The sequence below is a fragment of the Rosa rugosa genome, chromosome 6 (genome assembly GCF_958449725.1).
Source record: "Rosa rugosa chromosome 6, drRosRugo1.1, whole genome shotgun sequence".
Taxonomy (NCBI): domain Eukaryota; kingdom Viridiplantae; phylum Streptophyta; class Magnoliopsida; order Rosales; family Rosaceae; genus Rosa; species Rosa rugosa.
Genome location: NC_084825.1, coordinates 45,231,702 through 45,255,458, shown reverse-complemented (window position 1 = coordinate 45,255,458; position 23,757 = coordinate 45,231,702). Strand labels below are relative to the sequence as shown.

The window sequence follows — 23,757 nt, the reverse complement described above, 5'->3', positions numbered from 1 at the left end:
CGCTCTGGATAAAATCTGTATATATATATATATATATATATATAGACACACACACACACTAAAGCAAACATCAAATTTAGGAACAGCCAGATCTTTCTCGTGTAGCTTGTAGCTTTTTCTGCTTTAGTTAGCAAATTTAAGTTTTTCCAAGGTTTCAAATTCAACAGGAGGGTTTAATTATGTAACTGTAGTGACTCGAGCATTTTGTAAAACAGAGCAACCAGGGCACAAAATTTTACTCCTGTGGCATGTCTTGTGAATTGAGTTGTGAGATCATAGATCTGAAAACAAAAATGATATCTATAGCAATCAGGCATTATCTACCTCAAAGCAGAACAAGAACAAAAACCAAACCAGACTAGTCATGTTAGCACAACAATGAGCAAGTCACCATAACGGTAAAATATTACAGCCAGAAAAAGGAGTGCCTGTGGACACCATTCCATCACTCCTTTAAAACTTCATTTCATCCTCAAATAACAGAACAGGCACATAAAAGAGACTTCGGCTTAACGGACAAAGTAAAATAATGTTCAAATATAGCTAAACCTGTAGATCATAATCACTTAAGAATAGGTGTCATCTTCAGTCATAGTAAGAATAAAAGATTACCATCTCTTTTCATCTTCTCAATTTCCAGAGTTCTTTCACGATTGATTGTAATCCCTCTCTTCCGCCCAGACAACCTGTCCTCGGCACGCACACTCAAGATACCATTTGCATCAATATCAAAATGAACATCAAATTTGTAAACACCTTTTGGACCTGGAGGAATACCATCGATCTCAAATTCGCCCAGAAAGTTATTATTTAAAGTTCTTTCACTCTCACCCTCATAAATGCTGAAGCAGATAACTTCTTGGTTGTCACAAGCAGTCTTTAAAACTCTGTGCTTCATGACTGGAGTCCTTGTGTTTCTTGGGATCACAACGGTCATGAAATGTCGATCACCAGTACTTGGCGCTATAGTTTCCACCCCAAGTGACAGGGGGGTGACATCCAAGAGAGTGAAATTTTGAAGGGAAAAGATCTTTCCACTTAAACTGGCAGCTTGAAGAGCGGCACCATATGCAACAGCCTCATCTGGATTAATGCCCTTGCACAGTTCCTTCCCCTGAAACAGGTTCTGTAATAGCTGCTGCACCTTGGGAATTCTAGAAGAGCCACCAGCAAGAACAACATCATCGACACTGCTTATGTCCATATTAGCATCTCTCAAACACTTCTTCACAGGATCCATACAATTATCGAAGAACTCCATGTTGAGTTGTTCAAATTTCGCGCGGGTAATAGTTATATAGAAATCATTATCATGATGCAAACAATCAATTTCGATGTCAGTAGTAGTTGTAAACGAAAGCCTCCTCTTTGCCTTCTCACATTCATTTCTTAACCTCCTAAGAGCTCTGGAGTTTCCACTAACATCCACATTATGCTTCTTCTTGAACTGTTCAACACAGTAATCGACCATTTTGTTACTGAAGTCCTCGCCTCCTAGATGGGTGTCTCCAGCCGTAGCCTTCACTTCAAAGACACCATAACTTATAGCAAGCAGTGAGACATCTATAGTACCACCACCTAAATCAAATATCATCACGTTTCTCTTGCAATACCAACCAACTTTATTGTCAATCCCATAAGCAATAGCTGCAGCAGTTGGTTCGTTGATAAGGCGCATCACCTTTAGGCCAGCAGTGACAGCAGCAGTGTTAGTAGCCTGACGCTGTGAGTCATTAAAGTAAGCAGGGACAGTGATAACTGCATTCCTCACAGTTGAGCCTAGATAGGCCTCAGCAATCTCCCGCATCTTTCCAAGAACCATGGATGAGATTTGTTCAGCCGCAAACTGTTTCTCCTCACCCTTTTGGGTAACCACAATCATGGGCTTGTCAGCAGGACCTTCAATGACCTTGAATGGCCAGAGCTTCATATCACTCTGAACAAATGCATCACTGAATCTTCTACCGATTAACCTTTTTGCATCTGCAAATTGATATCATAGTTAGAAACTAAATTAGATTAGGCCAATGGAGAGAAACTTTGGAAAGAGTGGAATAACACTGAAGTTTTAATTAGCTGATATATATAATAGGTTACTACATAATAACCATGTTAAATCTACGTTAATGATGCTAAATCTAAACATGTAACATCATCTATATGCCACATGATTTATCACAGAAACTACAGTGAAGCTGAAATTGCTAGTTTGAAGAATGTTCTATAGTCTAATGTATATATATTTGCTTTTATCACATATGGCTATACTTGCATACTTCACTAATTCTCAACCCACACATTCCGTGAACTTCCACAAAATACAGTTGGTTAACTAGACAACATAAATAAATTTGTATGCATGTTTTAGCAGTAAATGCGGAATTCCTGAAGATGAGTAAAAACATCTCGTGGTATGCATATTTCTGGATCAAGTTGATGTCAGACAAACTATTATAAATTATTATGATAATTTCTATCATTAGAGATTTAGACTATGCATCTCTTTAAGTTAGCACAACTAAACATGGTGTACCTATGGTATAATCTATCATTCCATGTTTTACAGAATTACTCTCTAAATATACTGTTAGGGTATTTAACTGCGATAATGGATGTGACAATAAACTTACCAAAGATTGAGTTTGCAGGGTTTCTGATGATTTGGTTATATGCTGCATCACCAATCATTCGTTCGGTATCAGTGAAAGCAACATAAGATGGAGTCATTCTGTTGCCCTGCTCATTCACTATGACTTCCACGCGGTCGTGTTTCCACACTGCCACACATGAATATGTTGTCCCAAGATCAATCCCGATTGCATGGCCTTCCTTTCCACCCATACTCATCTCAAAAGCTGGAGAACAAACATAAATAACGATCAAAGAGAAAGTTAAACATGGAGAATGCAGAAGGATGATTTTTTATTAGATTTTCACTTTGTAGAACTGCTATGAACTGATAAACATATAAACTTAAAATGCAATATATAACTAACAATCACATTTCTCTATTGATGGATCTACGAGAAAAAGGGGAATCAAGGTTGCGGAATTATTATACAAGTTCCCCAAATTCTCATTGTTTCTCAAACTAGAATAACACCTCAATGGGATTATGTATCATGACACTACACAATAATAACTAAACAAATCCATAAAGGCTATCCAAATTCAATCCTTTAGATGGTTTGAGGTATAGGCCCCATGTATCAAAAACAAATAAAAACATGTCCCATAATTGGAAAAAAAAAAGGAGTTTGTTCATGAGTTTTTTGAGATCAGTAGTGTTCCTGATCAGGTTTTAGTTATACTCTACTCTTTCAGTTATACACAGACCCAATTGAACATAGAAAATAAAGCAACACATTGACGATTTCTCTCTACAATATCTAAACCAGCCCCAAAATTCATGGCAGGGTTGATCCAAATTTAGAAGTATTATCACTAGGCTGGAGAGAATATGTGAGACCTCTCTCTGAACAGTACCTAAAAACCCCACTTCAAATTTAGTCTAAAACCCAACTAAAATCTGAAACTATAAAACCAAAATGATTAAAGGGAGAGAGGGCTTCAAAGGTCCTACCTTTAAGCATAAAAGGTCTAACCTTTAACCATCAAGTTCTTACATTTAATCACTAGAAAATGAAAGGCCTTACCTTTAATTAAGCAGGACCTCTTGAGTTCTTAACGATCTCGAGTGTAGAGCAGAGTAAGCCTAAACCAGAGCGTCTTCACAGGAATATTTCTCGCCTCTATCCTTTTATGCTCTCAAACAATATGGGATTTTTTTTTTTTTTGGTGAACAATGGGATCATCATCAAGAAACCTACCAAAGAATTAAAGAGAAGGCAAAAGCAAAGTTCTTTTTCTCTAAAGACAATGCAAAAGGCTTTAAAACTGGGATTTTTTTTTCTATCCCGCTTTAACTTTGGCGCACTGAAAAATGAAAACAAGAAATTGGCCCAAAAAATAAAAAAAAATAAAACAAAAGAAAGCTTGCTTCACCTAAGAGGTTTGGTCTAGCGGAAACCTGGTTAGGCCTACAATATGAGCTGGATATTGGGGAGATTTTTATCTAAATCAGGTCCCGACTCAAAGAGTCAAAGTGGTAGCACACTTGGCCTCCATTTAAAAAAAAAAAAAAAAAAAAAAAAACCTGCTTCAAAGAAAAAAAAAACCAATCATGACTTGACACCTGTGTCTTTCTTTCTAGGTGATGGCCAGAATTGACCAAGGTCTCCCACCATTTGAATCCCTTCATGAAGAGAGAAAACTAGTATGATTGAGCTTGTGTATGCTTTTTTTTATAAGAGAGCTTGTGTATGCTTTGTTAAAGGGAAATCTAAAGTGATTAGAGGGGCAATCATGCTCAACGATGATTAGGCATGATGTTATGAGTTTCATGGATTTGTCACCAATAACTGTTGACCGAACGAATGAAATTGTTAAGAAAAGATATATGTAGAAAGTCTCATCTACTTAAAATCACTGGCATAGGATGCATGAGACTTTCTACATATATCTTTTCTTAACAATTTAAAATCACTGGCATCTCCTTTTGTGAGTTACGAATTTTGACTGAACATCGGAAAGAATGTGGGATTGGAAAACCTTGAAGCAGAGAGGAGTTTGTACCACTTGATTGAATGTTTCCAAGAGCGTAACCACACTCATGTATGAGCCGAAAGAAAAGACTTGTCCCATGAGGCCATGAGTCTGTTTGAGATTTCTACTGTGTTAACCAAAATTGCCTCCTGGAGCTTATGGTGGCTAGTTATGGAGCTTCTGAACTGTTTTAAGCAACAAAAACTGCTAATTTATATAGCAGCACACCCTTTTCTTCCATACACTAATTTGCTTCAATAAGCTTGGCAAAGCTGTTGATTTTCTTAAGCATTCACATTCAACCCTGTCAAACAAATAAGTTGGAGTTTGAACGCCAATCTATACCTAAAAGACGAAGATACTAATCAAATGAATAGTGATCACTGACTACTTTTATCCATTAAGGTTAGTAGACTAGGATTATTTATGACCTTTTATTGAACCGATGGATTAAGCAAATGAGTTCTCCCAGATACCTTCCTCTCTACCTGCTTCTTTTTCAACCTGTTTCTTTGATCAATCAAGTCTATAAACCTCTTCTGTCTAAAACGCTAAGTTCCCTTTTCTATTGCTCCTCACTATTTTCTTTTAATTCCCGAATCCCACTTCTGATACTACGTCATATCACGACTCAAGAACATGATATTCAATTGCACGTGTACATACTGTCAAACATGCACATGCAGTGAGTAGTACTGTAGTAGTGATAATATTGTACAACTCAAATGTGTTTTAACTGTTTTTAATGACTTAGGCCTCTTAGCCAGGAAAACAAAATTAAACAGCCACTTTACACCCCATAACCAAAACAGCATTGGAGAGTCCTCGTCACTCCCCCAAAATTAACACTCATCTCCAAGGACTTCCAATAACCTGGATCGTGTATAACAACAATCACTGATTTCTTACCTCAACTTTCCGATTCCCTCAATGCAAGATTTTCTATCTGTTGATGGTATTCCCTTTCTTCTGGCCAGTTTAAACATCAAAGGACTTGGTCACTATAAAAGCAAAGGAAAGAAAAAAATCTTGCTGATTTTTGTTGTGGTCTTACTTTTTGTGAGAAAAGGTTTTGTCTTTAAACACAATGATCTGGACTGTGGAGTAGGAGCAGGGCAAGCCTAAACCAGAGCGTCGTTTAGTCTCCCCGTTACTTTTGCTTGTCTCTTTCTTTCTGTGTCCGCGATCAAAAACATAAGCATTGGGATTTCTTACGACTTTCTTATGCCAGAATGTATTACAAGGCGATCGCTATTTGACTGGTATTTGTCTTTCTCTTTTTTCTTATTTGAGCAATTTCTCGTTCATATATGTTATAGACTTACAGTTCATCCATATGGAGAGAAAACTTGCATGATTAAGATTGTGTTTGTTTTGCTAAAGGGGCAATAGTTTTCTATACGAAATTAGTAAAGTTACGAAACAGGCCAAGAAAATGTTTAGAAAAGGAGAGCCAAAGAGAGTTATAATTAGTTGCAAAGTGAGTTTTAGACTACATGACTTTATCAAGGTTCTAACTAGGTAAGGGAGCTTCTGAACTGTTTAACCATCGAAAGGTGATCATTTCTATAACAGCACAATAACTATGATGAAAAATAAGGTGTTTCAAATGATGCTCCAGAAATCAGGTTGGTTTCTAATGCAATTCACAAATCACAATCATGTTACTGATTTTTACTGCATTAAGCTTCCTTTTCATTACATGTATCAACAAAATTATCGGATAGTATAACCCTGTGGAGCTACAGTCCCTCTTCTCTGATCCCTAAACAAAAACAAAAGTCTCCTTTTGTTGCCTCCAAACACGCAACACAAGTGTAAAATTGATCTAATAAAAGACCAAGAATACTAATCATATGAGTAGTGATCTGTCTACTTATGTTAAGGTTATTAGGATAGCATTTTTGTAGATGTTTTATTTAGCATAGGGTATTATAAATTGGACCATTGTAGTCTATTGTAATCATACTTTGAGTAAAAGTATGATTATAACATGCTGTTCTCTGTTCCATCTTCTTTTCCGCTCAAGCTACATTCTGCTAATCTCTAAAACCCCTAAAGTCCCGTTTTCTATTTCTCGTCTATTTTCTCTCAATTACCAAATCCCACTTCTAATCTCACATCATATCACGACTCAAAAATATGATATTCAATTGTGTATATATTGTCAAACATACCCATGCAGTGAGTAGTATTGATAATGTAGAACTCAAATGTGTTCTTAATGATTCCAGTAATCAATCGGTCATGTCTCTTACCCAGGAAAAGAAAAACAAACAGGCACTTTACACCCCATAACCAAACAGCATAGAAGAGTCAGCTGGCTACCTCACTGCCCCAAAATTTTGATTCATCCCAGTAAACTTCCAATAACCTGGATCAAGCATAAAAAAAACTGTCAAAAAGATAGGAACACCAGCACCAAATTGATTTTATAAAAAAATGCAGTGTCCTTAGTATGCCATAGATTATTTTTAAATTCTTACCTCAACTTTCCAATAAAATCAAGATTTTTTTATCTGTTAATTGTGATCCCTTTCTTCTGGCCGGTCGACATCTCCTCAGCAAACACACTCAATAAACCATTACAATCAATATGAAAGCAAGTATTCAGTTGAGGAACACCCTTGGGAGCTGGAGGAATGTTGTCTAGGGAAAATTCACCCAAAAGATTATTGTATACTGCCATTGCATTCTCGCCCTCATAAATCCTATATAGGGCCCCAACTTGATTGTCATAACCAGTAGTTAAATATTGGTTTTTCATGACAGGAATTGTAGTGTTTCTTGGAATCAGAACTGTCATCTTACCATCATAACCAGTCTCAACGCCAAGTGAGAAAGGGGTGACATCCAAGAGAGTGAAGTCTTGAAGCTCCCCATTTCCATTCCCACTTAATACAGCAGCTTCAACAGCAGCACCATATGCCACAGCCTCATCTGGATTAATGCCCTTGCACAACTCTATCCCTTGGAACAAATCCTGTAATATCTGTTATAGTTTTGGAATTCTAGAAGAGCCACCAGCAAGAACAACATCATGTACACTGCTTTTGCCCATGTTTGCATCCTTCAGACACTTCTCCACAGGCTCCACACACTTGTTGAAGAAATCCATGTTCAGTTGTTCAAATTTTCCTCGAGTAATACTAGTATAGAAATCAGTACCTTGATGCAAACAGTCAATTTCAATGTCAGTCTCTGTCATAAAAGAAAGTCTCCTCTTTGCCTTCTCGCAGGCATTTCGTAACCTACTAAGAGCTCTGGAGTTTCCACTAAGGTCCAAATTATGTTTCCTCTTAAATTGCTCAACACAGTAATTCACCATTCTGTTATCGAAGTCTTCACCTCCAAGGTGAGTGTCTCCAGCTGTGGCCTTCACTTCAAAGACACCACCAATAATGGTAAGTAATGAGACATCTAAAGTACCACCACCTAAATCAAATATCATCACATTTCTCCTACTATACCCACTGGCCTTCTTGTCAAGGCCATACGCAATGGCTGCAGCAGTTGGTTCATTTATAATCCGCATCACATTTAGGCCAGCAATGCCACCAGCATCTTTTGTAGCCTGACGCTGTGAATCATTGAAGTGAGCAGGGACAGTTATAACTGCATTCCTTACTGTTGAGCCAAGGTAGGCCTCAGCTATCTCTCGCATCTTTCCGAGAACCATGGATGAGATTTCTTCTGCAGCAAACTGTTTTTCTTCACCGTTTTGGGTAACCGCAATCAAGGGCCTGTCACCAGGACCTTCAATGACCTTGAATGGCCAAAGTTTCACATCATTCTGAACTGTTGAATCACTGAATCTCCTACCAATTAAACGCTTTGCATCTGCAAATTGGTGCCAAACTTAGAAACACAAACTATAAAAGAAAGAGAATAAAAGAATATTTAGAAACATGCAGTATCAGGCCAGCAGTTGAAATTATTTATGTTACAAGATTGAACAAAATGACTAAATTTAATTCACCAGTCAGTTTGGTACAATATTTATTGTTTCTTTTATGGTTATTTGGTTAGTAGTAATATTGTTAAGTGAATACCTTATGGTTATTCCAAATCCTCACTCTCACTATACAGGGTTTCAGGCATATAACTCCAAAATTACTATGACTGGTGGATTACTATGCATCACTTCAATCACACTTGCTCTTTACACAAAATCAGATGAGTACATGTGTAAAATACTTTTTTCCTCTATCTACTATGTAAATCAGAGAGATCTGCTTATTTCATTGAAGACCAGGTGTTAGACTGAATTTTGATTTCATTCCTGGACTTTGTATATCATAGGTACATTGTGAATCGGGTACATAGTTAATGGCACCATTTGTCAACAATGGGAGTGGTAGAGGTACTCATATATGACGTGCAGTGCGAATTAAAAACAGACCTAAATCAGAATTGAAAATGCAATAAAGCTGACCTAATGTAGTCACAGAACTTGAGCAAAATTAAAAAAAAAAAAAAAAACAAATAAACAAACAGAATAAAAATTGATGATGAAAGAAAATATGTAGAGGAGTACTGAGAACAGAACTGATAAATGACTATTTGGATGTATGTGGATGTGGAAGATATGTAGATAATCGTACCAAATATTGAGTTGGTTGGATTTCTGATGACCTGGTTAAATGCTGCATCACCTACCAATCGCTTCTTATCAGTGAAGGCAACATGAGATGGAGTTGTCCTATTGCCCTGATCATTTACTATTATTTCTACACGATTGTGCTTCCACACTCCCACACATGAGTATGTTGTTCCCAGATCAATCCCAATTGCATGGCCTCCTGTCCCATCCATTCTCTAGTAAAAAACTGGGACAAAAACATAACACAAGAAAAGAGTTAATAATCAAATACAGTGTCAAAGAGGCTGTCTTTAGTCTTCTAACTTTCTACATGTTCTTCATGTGCATAACAAAGAGAAGTCCACTGGGGAAGGGAAAGTGGTCAAAAAACAGATACCAGGTAGATAAAGTAAATGGGGGTAATTAACCTTACATAGCAGTGATAGCACTACTCTTCTGTAAGTTATTGAGCCAGTTATTGAAGGCAGCATATTTAGCTAATAACAGCAGGTACACGAAGTTGTTTGAAATTGCAATTACTCCTGAGTTACCCTACTCAAAGATACAGGGGAACCGATCAACCGAAGAAGAAAACTCTCTTGGAATTCTAATACTATCTTTCCGAATATTGATTCTTTCTAGAACTAGAATAACACCCGAATAGAACACTAATGATAACATCAATAACAGCAATGAATTATACCCAATTGAACATAGCAAATTAACAAAACATTGACATTTTGACAATTTATCTCTACTGTATCTAAACCCCAAAACCATGGTGACTGATGCAAACTCAGTACTTAAATAATTTGTTATCATTAGTTTTGGAGAGAATATGAAACCGTTCTGTGAATTGGCATTTGATAACCACTTCAGATAAATCAGAAACTGTAAAATCAAAATGATGGGAAGAAAGGGTAACAAAGGTCTTACCTTTAGGCATAAAAGGTCGAACCTTTAAACTTTAAACATCAAAGGTCGCACCTTTAATCATCAAAGAACGAAAAAAGGAAGGCCTTGGCAATTTTTGGAGCGATGAAAAGGTCTTACCTTTTTCATAAGAAAAATGTCTTACCTGTCAACGGCGACGATCTCGACTGTGGAGCGGAGTTAGAGTAAACCAGAGTGTCTGAGTCTCTCTCTCTCTCTGTATCTCTCTATGTATGTATGTATATACATATGCCCTCAATAAGGATCGGGATCTTTTAACTTTGGCGCTCTAAAAAATTCTCCCGCTTCTTTCTTTTTTAATCGTGTCAATCACTCAATCCATTAACATGTAGCAAGAAGTAAACAATACACAGTAATTCACATGTTTTGGGCCCGGTAAGAAAAAAGTTACTGACTAGAGGCCTAGTGAAGTAGAAACTCGACGTAATGATACCGTGAAAACACCGCTGTTCTCATTTTTCAAGTAATCAAATAACATGATGTTACTCAAAATTGAACCGACCTAGGTCAAGTTCAAAATCCAGTTTATTCATAACCCATGGCCCCATAGGATCTCTGTATGGATAGGAGGTGTCTCTAGGGATGCCAACCGACATTATGTCATTTGCTTCCTCCTTATCAAAACCATAGCATAATTTAGTTATAGTGAGGGGAAGACATTATGCACCGATATTATGTTACTTGCATCGTCGCTGCATACAAGAATTTTCGCAAATAGCCCACTTTATCATAAAACGTGGTGTGAGAGAATAATATTATATATTAAACTTTGATAAGTTACTTTTAAACTCAAGGCTCCCACTACCTTTGGGATCAAAATGTTAAAGGACAGCACAATTCATGAATTGAGGGTAGTAGAGAATATCATTTTTCATTTTTTTTTTTAATGTGGAAGATCAATTGCATTAGTGAAGTGAAATTTCACATAATGATTTACTTTTCATAGCTGCAACAAAAATAGTCAATAAGAAAGAAATTGCGATTCCTAACTATAACTGGTAGAGGAGGAAAATGTAAACTCGATCAGGTTCAAAACCTTCCATGACACCTATTCTACTAAAGCAGTTGTAGCTCCAACAAAACAAGACTTACTCAGGGAGTCAGGGTCCATGAGACTTTCCTTTTCTTAAAGGGAGCAGAACTCCATTTATAAGAAAGAATGTCAATACAAAAAGGATGAAGGGCTAAACGAAACCCCTCCAAATTAAAAAAACAAAGCAACCTACATACAAAACTTAGCAGCACTAAATGAAACTCAGTGAAGAAAATGAAAATGAAGTAACCCAATTAAGTTGATTCCGATGATAAAGGTCCACAAGGAAATGGGGAACCTTGCATGATGCAACATGATAATCTTGGGTTGACAGCCAATGAGGATGGCCCGTTTGAGGTGGTTATTACCATAGGAGGTGCTCCCAAACGCAATAGAGGGTGTCCGCGTGATCAGGAACAATCTGAAACCCTGATTCTGGGGATACTCACCCATCCTCTCCATCTTCAGTGATATATTTGACTTCTACTGCTAGTAACTGTTCCCAGGTTGCTGTTGGGTTGGGGCAAGATCCCATTGTCTAAGGCGGGTCTCATACCTCACCTTTATTAGGCTTGTTTGTGGCATTCCTTTATCGGAGTAATACTGGCACACAACCAAGAGTTCTTAGACGATATCCTTATGCATGTAAGCTACGGGAAGATGAGTCTTATATAAGATCACTAGCTAGGGTTTATTTCATGTTCTTTTTGTTTTATTTTCAGTCACTGAATAAGTGTGCAATCCAAGCTCTTAATTAGAGCCGCTTATTAGGAACGTTTTTGATCTGTCCATGTGTGGTTTCAACACTATGAAAAAGTTGAATCCTAGCGCATGCAACAGTCTAGCATTGAAATAGTATGGTCGTAAGATTTTAACTAAAAAAATTATTTATTCTCCTCGAAAGAAAGAAAAAATTGCAAAGTCTCATATTGGTATATATATATATATGATCGCTGTGACACAAGACCCAAACGAAACGGGTAGAGACTCTTCATTAATCAGTGAGTACAAGCTACAGAAACGATTCTCAAGCATGTTGTGAGTCTAATAATTCCTTCTAGCAAGGGTATGGGAAGACAGGATCGACAGTGCTACAGACAAGAAGAAGCCAAGGAGGACAAGTCCAGAACATGTCTTATACAAACCCCAATAATAGCCGTTAGTGGCCAGCTCCGCGAACGTGCCAAAGTGATCAGAGAGAGCTTTATCCACAGCTTGGACAGTAAGAAATCCTGCAACAGCTCCTGTAACTAATAAATTCGACAAAACCTGCCAAAATTTGTTTGATAGATTGTTATCGAAAGATGTCGACTCCCAACTCCAATTGCTATATACATCAACCAGATAGTTTTCGATTAATTACCAAATTAGTAAGACTGATGAGAAAAGAAAAGAAAAAAAAGTATGACTGATGAAACCATAAATAATTATCATCGATCCTCTCAAATTATAAATCAAACAACCAAATTAACCTCATTTTTCTTGTTCCCAGATTTCGTTTTATCGAGGTGAATTTCTCCAAGCCGGTAAAGCTCATACCGAGCGAAGTCATGCCCTGGTGACAATCTAGTTTTATACGCCTTAAATTAATTTATCAAACAGGCGTATGTTTTTTGATACTGTATTGATGAAATAATAACATAATGAAAAGTTTTCCTTCTCTTGGCTCCCAAGTTTTAATTTATTCTGTTCAGGCACATTTACAAAGCGAATTTCGTTGCTAATAAATTGGCGGATCTTGACTATGATAGAATTCAACCTGCTGTTTGGTTTTCTTGTCTCCCCATGTTCCCAGCGTTCCATGGTCGGGGGTTGTATTTGTGAGTTTTCGTTGTAGTTTTTCTTTTCTGGTATCAGAAAAAAATAATAATAATAATGAAAAGTGCAAATTAAGTAACTATGCACCCATACCTTCTGGCCATAGAAATCAATCAACAGGTTCCCTTCATCATTTCCTCTCTTGATGCGCAAAGCTACAATTACGGTTCCATAGATTGAAAACCCAATTCCGAGAACTGTTGTGGCAGCCATGTATCTGCATTTAATTAATGAAATGAACTGAGTTTCGTCTATAATGTTGATATAGCATACATGGGATTACAAGTTGATGATGCATGGGGATGATTGACAGTAGTGATGGATCAATTTGACATGCATATTTATACATACTGGAATCCAACTTGATCATAAAAACGAGCGGTTTTAGTGTTTCCGTTGTCATTAGGGTCTTGATAATCCTGATTATTGGTTACGAGCATCACGAGTGATACAAACAGAACAATGGCAGTCAGGACCCTCAATACAATAGTAACGATTCGCGAGACCCCAGGCGAAAGCATAAAGGCCATCTCTGCTTTCTCAACACCAGAGATTTCGCTTCCGCCTGGCCAGAGCTTTCAAAAGGGCGTTCCTACGTTGGTTTCTTTCAGAGTTTCAGCTAGCTAGCTAGTATGCCATTGTTTTTGTTCTCTATTGGAAGTTGTTCCAGGAATAGTTGCACAAAATTTGGAGCTGCATAAACATAGCGGAGCCAAGACCATATATAGACCTTTTTTTCTCTTTTCTTTCTCGAGTGTTGACTGATTATAATCTGCAACTTCCAGAAACCTGAAGGTACATTTCACCCTAAACTTCTGACCAGAAAACAAATTTCACCCTAAACTACTCTAGCCACTCACTCACAAGCGTATCAATAGATTTTTATTTTTACTTTTCAATTTATATCTGAAATTGATCTTGCAATGTTTCATAGTTTTCCTTTTTGTTTTTTTTTTTCTCTCTCTCTCTCTAGGGAAAGAAGACAATTTTGTTCAAAAAAAAAACAATCGGTATATTAAATGACACTATAGAGTACAACAGATAGATGCAAAAAGAACATCAAAATAAAAAATAAAATAAATAAATAAAAACAAAACCAAGGTGCATTAGGCCCATCTAAATTAGAGGGTAATTAATAAGAACATGACCACATGCTAAAAGGCATTTAAAAAAACATTATGTACATCATTTAAGTAGTAATAACAAGGGGTGGGTTTGGTTCTGAACGATTCGGTTTTGGGTTAAAACTGAGAACCGAACCGAATTAGGGCTTCGGTTCTATTCGGTTCGTTTTTGCATTTTTGAGAATTTGAAACCGAAAATCGAACCGACCTGACCGCTTCAGTTTGTTCAGGTCCAGTTAGGTTTTTTTTTTTTTTTTTTTAAATCATTTTATGAATAATCTCAACTAAATAAAGAATTTTCATACTAACGTTTTAGCTTTTTTTAATCATTTATATATATTTATCCATATCCATTTGAGCCACGAATCAAGTCCATATGCTAACAATAATCTAGAAACTAGGTATAAAGGCCATTGGAGCCTTCCTCATAATAATAATAAGGCCATTGGAGCCTTATTTAATATAAGATAAAAAAATAAAAGAGCAACTCATTAACCATATACAAAACTAAAAGAACCACCAGAAAAGGAAGGAGCAAATCGCTCTTCTACCATGTAAACACAAATTTCACTACTTGAGCTTGTAGATCTCTCACAGGGCAACTTCACTTACTCCTCATTTGTGTAGCAATACTGAGCAATCTTACCGACAAGGTCAACAAAGTAAAAGATAATTAGATTGAAACCGAGAACCTGAGGAAAAGACAATCACTATTATTCATGAGTCTACATTCTAATACATTTATCAGTATATTTCTATGCACCTTGAAAAATAATATTGCAAAGAACTATAGCCATTCTCATCTCACTGGAGAAAACCTTTATTCCATAAAGTTCACGGGTAGTGCAACTTACCATGCCAAAGCAGCAGCATTATGTTCTAAGCATTTTCATCTCACTGCAGATATCTTCTCCATACCAAGACCAGCTTGCAGCAATGGATTAAACTCAGCCACAAAAAAATAGATAAAATTATACAGAAGAAAACAATGCAGCATAAAAAAAATTACCAGCAATGTGAAGGCTATGGCTAGGATTGATAAAGCTAGAGAGCCAGTCTCAAGGAGACTGAAATTGAGATCTATGTTAATACCCATAATCAAAGCTACCATGACACAGAATGGAACCTGCACAGTCATAATATAAATGAATAGAAGCTGAGTTCTCAACCACAAACAGAAGCAAAAAGATGCAAACCTTGGCCAAATTCTTCGAAACAAAATGTAGATGTAGAAGTACCCAATTGAATATCAAGTAGTAAGATTCCATCTTGCAAAGAAGGTTCACAAAAAACATGTTTACCCATAATTTTCTTTTTAAGTTCAAGTATAACCTACCTACCATAAGCAACCTCTATTGTGCTTTAGATCTGAAACAAGGGAACAAAAAAATGACAAAATAAGACTGCGAACAATAACCGATAACTAGGTGAAAACGGAAGAGAGAAAAACCTTGTAGCACATGCTTGGCTCCTAGTGGGTATGTAGGCAGGCGGCGGCAAGATCCACAAACCATTTAAGCTATTTCTACATCACAAATCCACAATTACAACGGTCACCATTACAACGTTCACCATGTGATCGAGATTTCACAATTTACTAAACCTGAGAGCACTAAGGCTCTATAGAACATTCCATACTATATTTCCATTAATAAAAAATCCCCAATCTATAAATTCTTTGTTGCTATCATATATTGAAGAGAAGTATACAGAACTTTTCAAGTTTCAAATATGAGAAAACCCATATGATATGAAACTTAGCATTTAGAACAAGAAGACAGTGTTAACAAGATTGCATAATCGGAGATAATAAGTTGGGTGAGGAATGACCGGAAAGTGGTGGCGGTGGTGGTTGTGAAAAGATGGGTTGGGCCTCCGGCGGTGGCGCTTTGTCTACTTGCTACACTTTGGTCTCCATCGTCTCTTTCTCTACGGAGTTGCAAACAACAATTTAATATGTTTACAACAAATAGAAATATCAATCTGATGTGAAACATAGTATAAATAATTTGATAAATAGAGAGTACCTTTCTACGAAGATATTCATCGGGGATGCCGGACTCTTCCGATCTCGTCGACCCTGTACTCGACTTAAGCTTCGGCCGATAATGGTCTGGACTCAGAAGACGGTGTTGACAAACCCATCACTTGATGATATAGTTGATAGCGCCGGTGACAACGACATCCATTGGGCACCGTTTGGTGCTTTGATCGACGTCTGATCTAGTCATATCAAAATTCGATCTGTGTGCGATGTGTCTGGAGGAAGAGAGGCGGAAAAGAAAGAAAGGAACTAACGAAGTGAGGTCAGGCCATCTCCAATCGTCAAGGTCTAAAATAGACCATAGTCTAAGTTTTTAGACCTTTAAAAAGTAGGATTAATTTCAGTTTACCCCCCTGAGGTTTGGGGGTGTCATCATTTCACCCCCCAAACTCTCAATTTCACTTTTTTACCCCCTGAACTTTCCAATTTCAATCAGTCGTGTCCAATTTCTCCTATTCCGTCCAAATTGGACTTTAACTTTGACTTTTGAGGGGTAAAATGGTCATTTCAAGACAAAAAAAAATGAAAATAATAAAAAATAAAATAAAAAAATTCGTTTTTTTTTTTTATTATTTTATTTTGTCTTCAACCTATACACCACAAGTTATAATAGGTTTATAAAAATAAAAAAATACTCTAGATGGTTAAAAGCCGCTCGCTGGTCTACGATATTTGTTATATATCTCCGATAAAGTGAAGAATTTTAGAATATATCCCCAATAAAGTGAAGAAATATCTGTAAAAAATAATTTTACACTTTATCTGTAAATAAATATTTGTATATCCCCAATAAAGTGAAGAAATATCTGTGTAAAATCATTTTTGGTCTACGATATTTGTGATATATCTCCAATAAAGTGAAGAATTTTAGGATATATCCCCAATAAAGTGAAGAAATATCTGTAAAAAATGATTTTACACTTTATCTGTAAATATCTGTATATCCCCAATAAAGTGAAGAAATATCTGTTTAAAATCATTTTTTACAGATATTTATTTACATATAAAGTGTAAAATTATTTTTTATAGATATTTCTTCACTTTATTGGGGATATATCCTAAAATTCTTCACTTTTTCAGAGATATATCACAAATATCGTAGACCAGCGAGTGTGTAAAATCATTTTTTACAGATATTTATTTACAGATAAAGTGTAAAATTATTTTTTACAGATATTTCTTCACTTTATTGGGGATATATCCTAAAATTCTTCACTTTATCGGAGATATATCACAAATATCGTAGACCAGCGAGCGGCTTTTAACCACCTAGAGTATTTTTTTGTTTTTATAAACCTATTATAACTTGTGGTGTATAGGTTGAAGACAAAATTTAAAAAAAAAAAAAAAAAAAAAAAAAAAAAACAGAAAAAAAAAAAAAACAAAAAACAAAAAATGATTTTTTTTTTTTGTCTTGAAATGACCATTTTACCCCTTAAAAGTCAGAGTTAAAGTCCAATTTAGACGAAATAGGAGAAATAGGACACGACTGATTGAAATTGGAAAGTTCAGGGGGTAAAAAAGTGAAATTGAGAGTGTGGGGGGTGAAATGATGACACCCCCAAACCACAGGGGGGTAAACTGTAATTAATCCTAAAAAGTATTATTCATCTAAATAGTAAGGTCTATAATTTTTTCAACTCCAATTGTTTGAGATCTACAATTGCATACTCTAACTCATTTGAATCATCCATGTGGGCCAGCTGTTGGTTTTCATGGTCTAAACCAAGGTCTATATTTAGACCAACCAATAGACTTTAGACCTCCATATTTGATTTTTGTAATAGACCCAACCTCCTATTGGAGATGGATTTCGGGAAACAATGGTCTATAATTTAGACTTTAGACCCACCATTAGAGAAGGCCTTATGAGCAACTATTTATATCACGTCATTAGGGTTTCTGACTTGTAGCCAAAACGACGTCGTTTTGGCAAATTCGGTTTTTTTCGGTTCGGTTCGGTTTCTGACACCCTGAAACCGAACCGCACCGGTTTGGTTAAGTTCGGTTTTTTTCATTTCGGTGCGGTTTTTGTTTGGTGCGATTTTTTTCGGCTCGGTTTTTTTCGGTTTTCAGTTTCGCGTACCCACCCCTAGTAATAACTGTAACTATAATTGGGCTGTCTTATTTTACCAAACAAATCAGAACCGGTCGAAAAAGGTAAGATTTCAGTTTTCTTATTTTACCGAACAAATCGGAACCGGTCGAAAACAGTAAGGTCCTGGTTCAAGAAAATCATAAGCTTGGCTTAGACCAAACTGACCGAAATAAAACAATTTAATTTAAAATGAATTAAATTTACCTTCCTTGTGTTGTTTGCAGGGTTCAAACCTTCTCTTTCTAAGATGCAAAACAATCAACCTCAATCACTATGCCACACTATTTAGTTGTTACATTGCATACAGACAACATTTTATTCCTTACATATTAAGCTGATAACATTAAACCCTATCCCAATAAAAACATTTAGTCCTACCACTGACGTTGAAAAACTCGGTTACCGAGCTGAAACTAGCCCTAACTATAACCGTAATTGACAGGACCCGCCATGGAATTTCACCATGAAATCCCAGGTGGTCTTGTGGGCCCACTTTTTGAAAACATCCTACCTAAAATTCGGTAGAACACTTTCCCTAAAAATGGACAACCCAAACCTGTGAAAGGAAGTAAAACCACACTTCTAGAACATTTACACCAACTACGCCTGGAGCCACCCTGCTCCCCGTAAACAAACAACTCCACCAAATGGATTATCATAAAACCAAACATGTCCAACTGGTAATTTAAAAGACTACAACTGAAAATTAGATGTTTACAACCATGTCCAGAGAAAATTCTACTCAATCCAGCCCATATTTTACAATAATATGCTAAGCCTCAACTCCTAAGCCAAACAGCTACATGTGAACTAGGCATTTAAAAACAAAGGGCCCAGGGGGAAAGCATATAAAAACGTTAGCGTGAGTGGACAAAAATAAGTAATTGTAAAGAAAAAGGATTTTATACTTTCCCACATTTATTCCTTTAAAAACTCGATGCATGCAACATTTAGACAAACATAATCTGATTGAAGCTCAACTCAAGAAAAACCGACTGGCCCCACTAGTCTCAAATCAAGTAATGAAAAAAAGGAAAAAAAAAAAATACTCAAAAATAAGACCAGCCCCGCTGGTTGAACATAAAGGTATGGGGAAGATAATATCACCATACAACATGGAGTCTCCCAGACTCGAGTCAGAGCCTCCTAGGCTCTACCCTCGACTTCAACCCACAAACACAAAGTAAGTGAGGAGGAGCCTCGACTGCAACTCACGTGAAGAGGAGAACTGAAAATAGAGCAACCCAAGTATGGTGAATGAAACATTCAAAAATCCGTAAATCAATAAATCCATAAAGCTTCCCCAAATCTCGCAATTAAAACCTCGAGTACGATTCCCAACCGTACTCGGAAAAATCTCAAGAAATAAATCAATGAAATTTAACGACATGTCCCACACGCCAAAATATGCGACTCTCAACTCAATAAACAAAATAAATCGAAAATAAAGTAAATTCTTAATCAATTAAAATAAGGCAACACCATTCTCGAAAGTCAACATCAAAGTAAGTGTCATAACTCAAACTCCACAATCTCGAAACATGCTCGATAAGTAAATCCATGCATTTAAAAAGAACAGTTGCATGCATAATATTTAAAACAAGGTCCACTCACAGTATACGGCTAATCATGTCGTCGATCAGCACTCTCCTCATATGAGGTCTCCTCTCATCCTGTACAAAGTGCCAATCGTAAACAACTAAACTATTCATCAGAAATTACGTTTACTTAAAATATAACGGACTCTAACCACCACTCCCGTGAATTAACACCTCCATTACTCTTCGGATTTAATCCAACTTCACCACTAACATCAATTCATTAATTTAAAGGTTCTAGGGTAGAACCGAGAGAAATCTGACGGTTGGATTCTCGTAAATCGTTAACCAAAATTCTGAATTCCGGACAATTCACAATCGAAACAAAACTCCTTCTATTTCCACCAAAATTACATTTATAAGTTCTACAACATGTATAAGATTTAACTAGCTAAAAACAGAAAGCCAAAACTGGCCTTACGCGCCACCCATAGTGGTGGCGCGTGGGCCGGTCAACTCCAACCCGGGCCAAAAAAATTTACTAGCACGATCATCTCAGCAATCAAAATCTTTCTCAACTACAACAAAGTCTGAAAATACTTTGATTGACCGGAAAAAGGAGTTGACCGAGAAAACCCTATTTGAACAGTGGAAAGTTCAAATCGTTGATTCTTCCTCCACGCTTCGAATCACTTTAAGAGGCTTGGAGAGCTTCAAGTGTGCCTCAAGGCGCTTCTAATAACACTAGTTTCGTCGCGGAAGGTGGCCGGATTTGGAAGAAATCGGCGTTGACCTCCAACTAAAACAGTAAAGTTCTTAGCTTTGATTTGAAATTTTCCGCCCAAATTGTCGTGACCCACTATCACCGGCGTGTCGAGGAGGACAGTGGAGATAAGCCGGGAAACAGAAAACCCGAAGTGAGAGAGAGAGAGAGAAAATGTGCGGGAGGGAGGAGAGAGAGAGAGAAATTTACAAGGGTGGGTTTTCGGAAATGGAAACCTGCCACAGTAACTTTTTCTTTTTATAACCATTTACCATAAACAGTAACTTTTGTTTTTCGGCCATAGTATGAACTCCGATTTAAGCGTACCACATATGTACGGACTCAGTTTAACGTCTTCTACAACTTTTGTGAACAAAATTTTCTCAAAAACTGACCCGAACAAAAAGTCAACTATTTGGTCCACCAAACGTATCGAACAAAGTAAAAAGTGAGTGAAATTGTCGTTTACCACCTAGATGACCAGTAAACCGATAAAATTTGGGTTTGGGACGTAACGGTAATTGTATCTAGGGAGATATAAAAATGATTGTTGGCCTCAAATTATGTCTAAAATTTGTGACCTCAATCTAATGCGGCATGTCATGTCAAGCAAGCGCATCGTTTCCACATCATGCCATGTACTTCTTGAAGAAAAAAAAAAAAGAAAGAAGATCTTGACCATTTACCCATTTTGAGCCCAATAAAAGCTCACTTACTCCACTGAAAGATTTGTGTGCCCACTTACATAATTTAAATGTAAAAAGACAAGTTTGTCCTTTAAATAATTAAAAAATCATTGGAGATTTTCTCCGGACTCCGGTCATCGGTTGCTAGAATCCGATCATCGGCTGGAGATTCCCAAAGAGGTCGCCAAAGACTTTTATCACATCCCAATAAATTTTTATTGGAGCAATAAAATGTTTATTGGGTATCATTGGGAAGCTATAAAACAGGACGCCTGACTCCGGTTACCGATCAGGAGGTTGTCTGAAGTTCGCAAGAGGTCATCGGAGACTTTTATTATCCTCCCCTAATAAAGCCCAACAAATTTTTATTGGAGGGCAATACAAATTTTATTGGGGGCAATAAAACAGGATGCCGGACTCTAGTCACCGGTTGCCGAATTCCAACGGCCGATGGTTGGATCCTGGCGATAGGGGATGGGAGTCCGGCGAAGTCTCTCTCTATGTGACAAAGGGAGAGAGGTCAAAATTGTCCCAAAAATAAACTAAAAAATAACTTAATTGGATATTAGGGCAAAAAAAAATGCAATTAGTTGGGTAAATGGGCAATCTTATAAGATGTTAGGGTGAATGAGGTTAGTGTAGCTCAAATTTGGGTAAATGGACATTCTGAGAATCAGTATCTTCTAGTCATCACATATTTTATCATATGAGAATCAGTATGTTTTGAAATGATTTTGAGATATTTGATCATGTGAGAATTCATAAGGATTTTGAGATATCGAGTTTTAAATGAGTTGATTTGCAGTATGTTTTATGATATCAGTATTAAAAACTGGTTTAGAGTATTTTAACGAAAACTTACCGCATGCTTTGCTTCATTTGAGAATAAAAATTGTGAAAGCATTAAATTTTATTTTATTTCCTTAAAATCATTTATTTTTCGTCCACTCACTCTAACGGTTTTCAATGCTTTTCCCCAAACTTTTTCAGTTTTTCGTGCCCAGTCTGCAGATTAGTTGAGATTGGGCGTGCATAGGAGTCGAGGCATAGAGTCTACCACTTCCATCCTCGTTGTAGGTTATATGTTTAACCTACTTATATTTTACTTCAGCCCTTGGTCTAGATTGCTCTGAATGCCGAAATTAGTTGTAATAATAGGTTAATATTGGATATTGTGTTTAAGATTTATTTTTTATTACTTGGTGGAAGTTGAATTGTTGAGGGCACGTAGGCTTATAGAGATTGAGTTGTTGTTGACTATTAGATGTGTGTCTTTGTTTTTCACAGGCTTGGGTAGTCTAGGCCTCGTCATTTAGCCTGCAAGGCCCGGCGGGTAAAATCCCAGCCCACATAAAATTCCTCAAAAGGCCCGACCCAGTAGGTAGAGGATGGGGCTTGGTCTAAAGGTTTGAAGCGCGGCCCGGCTCGTAAGCCCGGAAATTAAATACTATACTATGTGTAGTTAATTATATATACTATATATAAAAATTATATATTAGATAATAAATGCATATATATATATATACACGCGCCTGCGCCCGCGCACGCACACACATACACATGTGTTCTTCCCTAAAATTAAATATTACAAGCTATACTTTAAGAACCCTAATTAACGAGATTAAATTATTTAGAACTAGAGAACACAGGCCCGACCCGGATAAGCGAGGGCTACCCGGGCAGGCTCGAAAAAGCCCGCAAGGCCTTGTTTATATGGAGTGGCTTGGATCGTAACATTTTTAATGAAGCCCGGCTCGGTCCGTCATTATGTAAAAATTAGGCTGGGCACGGGCCGATTTTGTGCTAATATCGAGCCCGATCCCGAAAATATATTTTGGTACGGGTGGGGACAGGATTTTGATTTTCCAAAGTTGGTACCGATGGTAAGAGAGGCTGGATAAAGGGTTAGGAAGAGAGAGAGAGGGCAGTGAACAGAGAGAGAGAGAGAGAGAGAGAGAGAGAGAGAGAGACAGTTGCGAAAGTGGGAGGTGCAGAGGTCCCATTAGAAGATAAGAAAGACGAGGACTTGTAAATATATCTTATAGATATGAATAAAAAAACATATATATATATACATACATACATACATACATACATACATACACAAATCAGTACGGGCCAGGCCCAGTCGGTATTCAAAACTTTAATACCGTCACCCGTCCCGTTTGTTCAATTCGGTATAGGCCTGGCTGAATAGTAATTTTTATATTTTTGATACCAGCCCGTCCCACCTATTTTCAATAAGGGTTTAGGACGGATTCGGTATTTCGGTTTGACCTACCCAGCCCTAGTAAAATATTGCAAGACCCAGCCTGGCCCAGTCCAATCCTGTTACGGATGGCCTGGCCCAGCCCTTTGACGACCCCTAGGGTAGCCTATTTTTTGGGGTAATTCTGCCAAATTTTGTCTTCGACGATGTTTGCAATCTCAACCTGCTGCTCCTCTTCGTCTCTCAAAGTAAGGACTTTGAGAGCTCAACTTTTTCTTCATCCTTGTTCTGTCTCAACTCGTT

The 23,757-nt window shown here is 37.1% G+C and overlaps 3 protein-coding genes and 1 long non-coding RNA gene across 4 annotated transcripts; all 4 read right to left on the bottom strand.

The window, feature by feature from the left end:
• Positions 1-340: 340 nt before the first annotated feature.
• LOC133714138 (heat shock cognate 70 kDa protein-like) lies at positions 341-3,917 on the bottom strand. The gene is made up of 3 exons (XM_062140212.1): positions 3,657-3,917; positions 2,631-2,855; positions 341-1,983 (listed from the first exon to the last, which is right to left on the bottom strand). The coding sequence occupies exons 2-3, from the start codon at positions 2,845-2,847 to the stop codon at positions 590-592; spliced, it is 1,611 nt and encodes a 536-aa protein (XP_061996196.1). The 5' UTR covers positions 2,848-2,855; positions 3,657-3,917; the 3' UTR covers positions 341-589.
• Positions 3,918-7,109: 3,192 nt separating this feature from the next.
• LOC133714139 (heat shock cognate 70 kDa protein-like) lies at positions 7,110-9,420 on the bottom strand. Its single transcript, XM_062140213.1, has 2 exons — positions 9,210-9,420; positions 7,110-8,445 (listed from the first exon to the last, which is right to left on the bottom strand). Exons 1-2 carry the CDS (start codon positions 9,418-9,420, stop codon positions 7,601-7,603), a joined length of 1,056 nt encoding a protein of 351 aa, XP_061996197.1. The 3' UTR covers positions 7,110-7,600.
• A 2,710-nt stretch (positions 9,421-12,130) lies between these two features.
• Positions 12,131-13,673, bottom strand: LOC133718432 (CASP-like protein 4D1). Its single transcript, XM_062145267.1, has 3 exons — positions 13,344-13,673; positions 13,086-13,209; positions 12,131-12,443 (listed from the first exon to the last, which is right to left on the bottom strand). The coding sequence occupies exons 1-3, from the start codon at positions 13,520-13,522 to the stop codon at positions 12,219-12,221; spliced, it is 528 nt and encodes a 175-aa protein (XP_062001251.1). The 5' UTR covers positions 13,523-13,673; the 3' UTR covers positions 12,131-12,218.
• Positions 13,674-14,612: 939 nt separating this feature from the next.
• On the bottom strand, positions 14,613-16,220 carry LOC133713815 (uncharacterized). The gene is made up of 5 exons (XR_009848258.1): positions 16,144-16,220; positions 15,947-16,045; positions 15,126-15,641; positions 14,971-15,062; positions 14,613-14,808 (listed from the first exon to the last, which is right to left on the bottom strand). It is a non-coding gene; the product is annotated as an uncharacterized LOC133713815 (long non-coding RNA).
• Between the last annotated feature and the right edge of the window lie 7,537 nt (positions 16,221-23,757).

Coding starts and splice junctions, on each gene's coding strand:
- LOC133714138 (XM_062140212.1), bottom strand. CDS start 2,847: ATGAGTATGGGTGGAAAGGAAGGCCATGCAATCGGGATTGATCTTGGG. Junction 1,984..2,630: donor CCCTGCAAACTCAATCTTTG/GTAAGTTTATTG, acceptor ATCAATTTGCAG/ATGCAAAAAGGTTAATCGGT.
- LOC133718432 (XM_062145267.1), bottom strand. CDS start 13,522: ATGGCCTTTATGCTTTCGCCTGGGGTCTCGCGAATCGTTACTATTGTA. Junction 13,210..13,343: donor TATGATCAAGTTGGATTCCA/GTATGTATAAAT, acceptor AATTAAATGCAG/ATACATGGCTGCCACAACAG. Junction 12,444..13,085: donor TTGATTTCTATGGCCAGAAG/GTATGGGTGCAT, acceptor AAATTTTGGCAG/GTTTTGTCGAATTTATTAGT.
- LOC133714139 (XM_062140213.1), bottom strand. CDS start 9,420: ATGGATGGGACAGGAGGCCATGCAATTGGGATTGATCTGGGAACAACA. Junction 8,446..9,209: donor TCCAACCAACTCAATATTTG/GTACGATTATCT, acceptor ACCAATTTGCAG/ATGCAAAGCGTTTAATTGGT.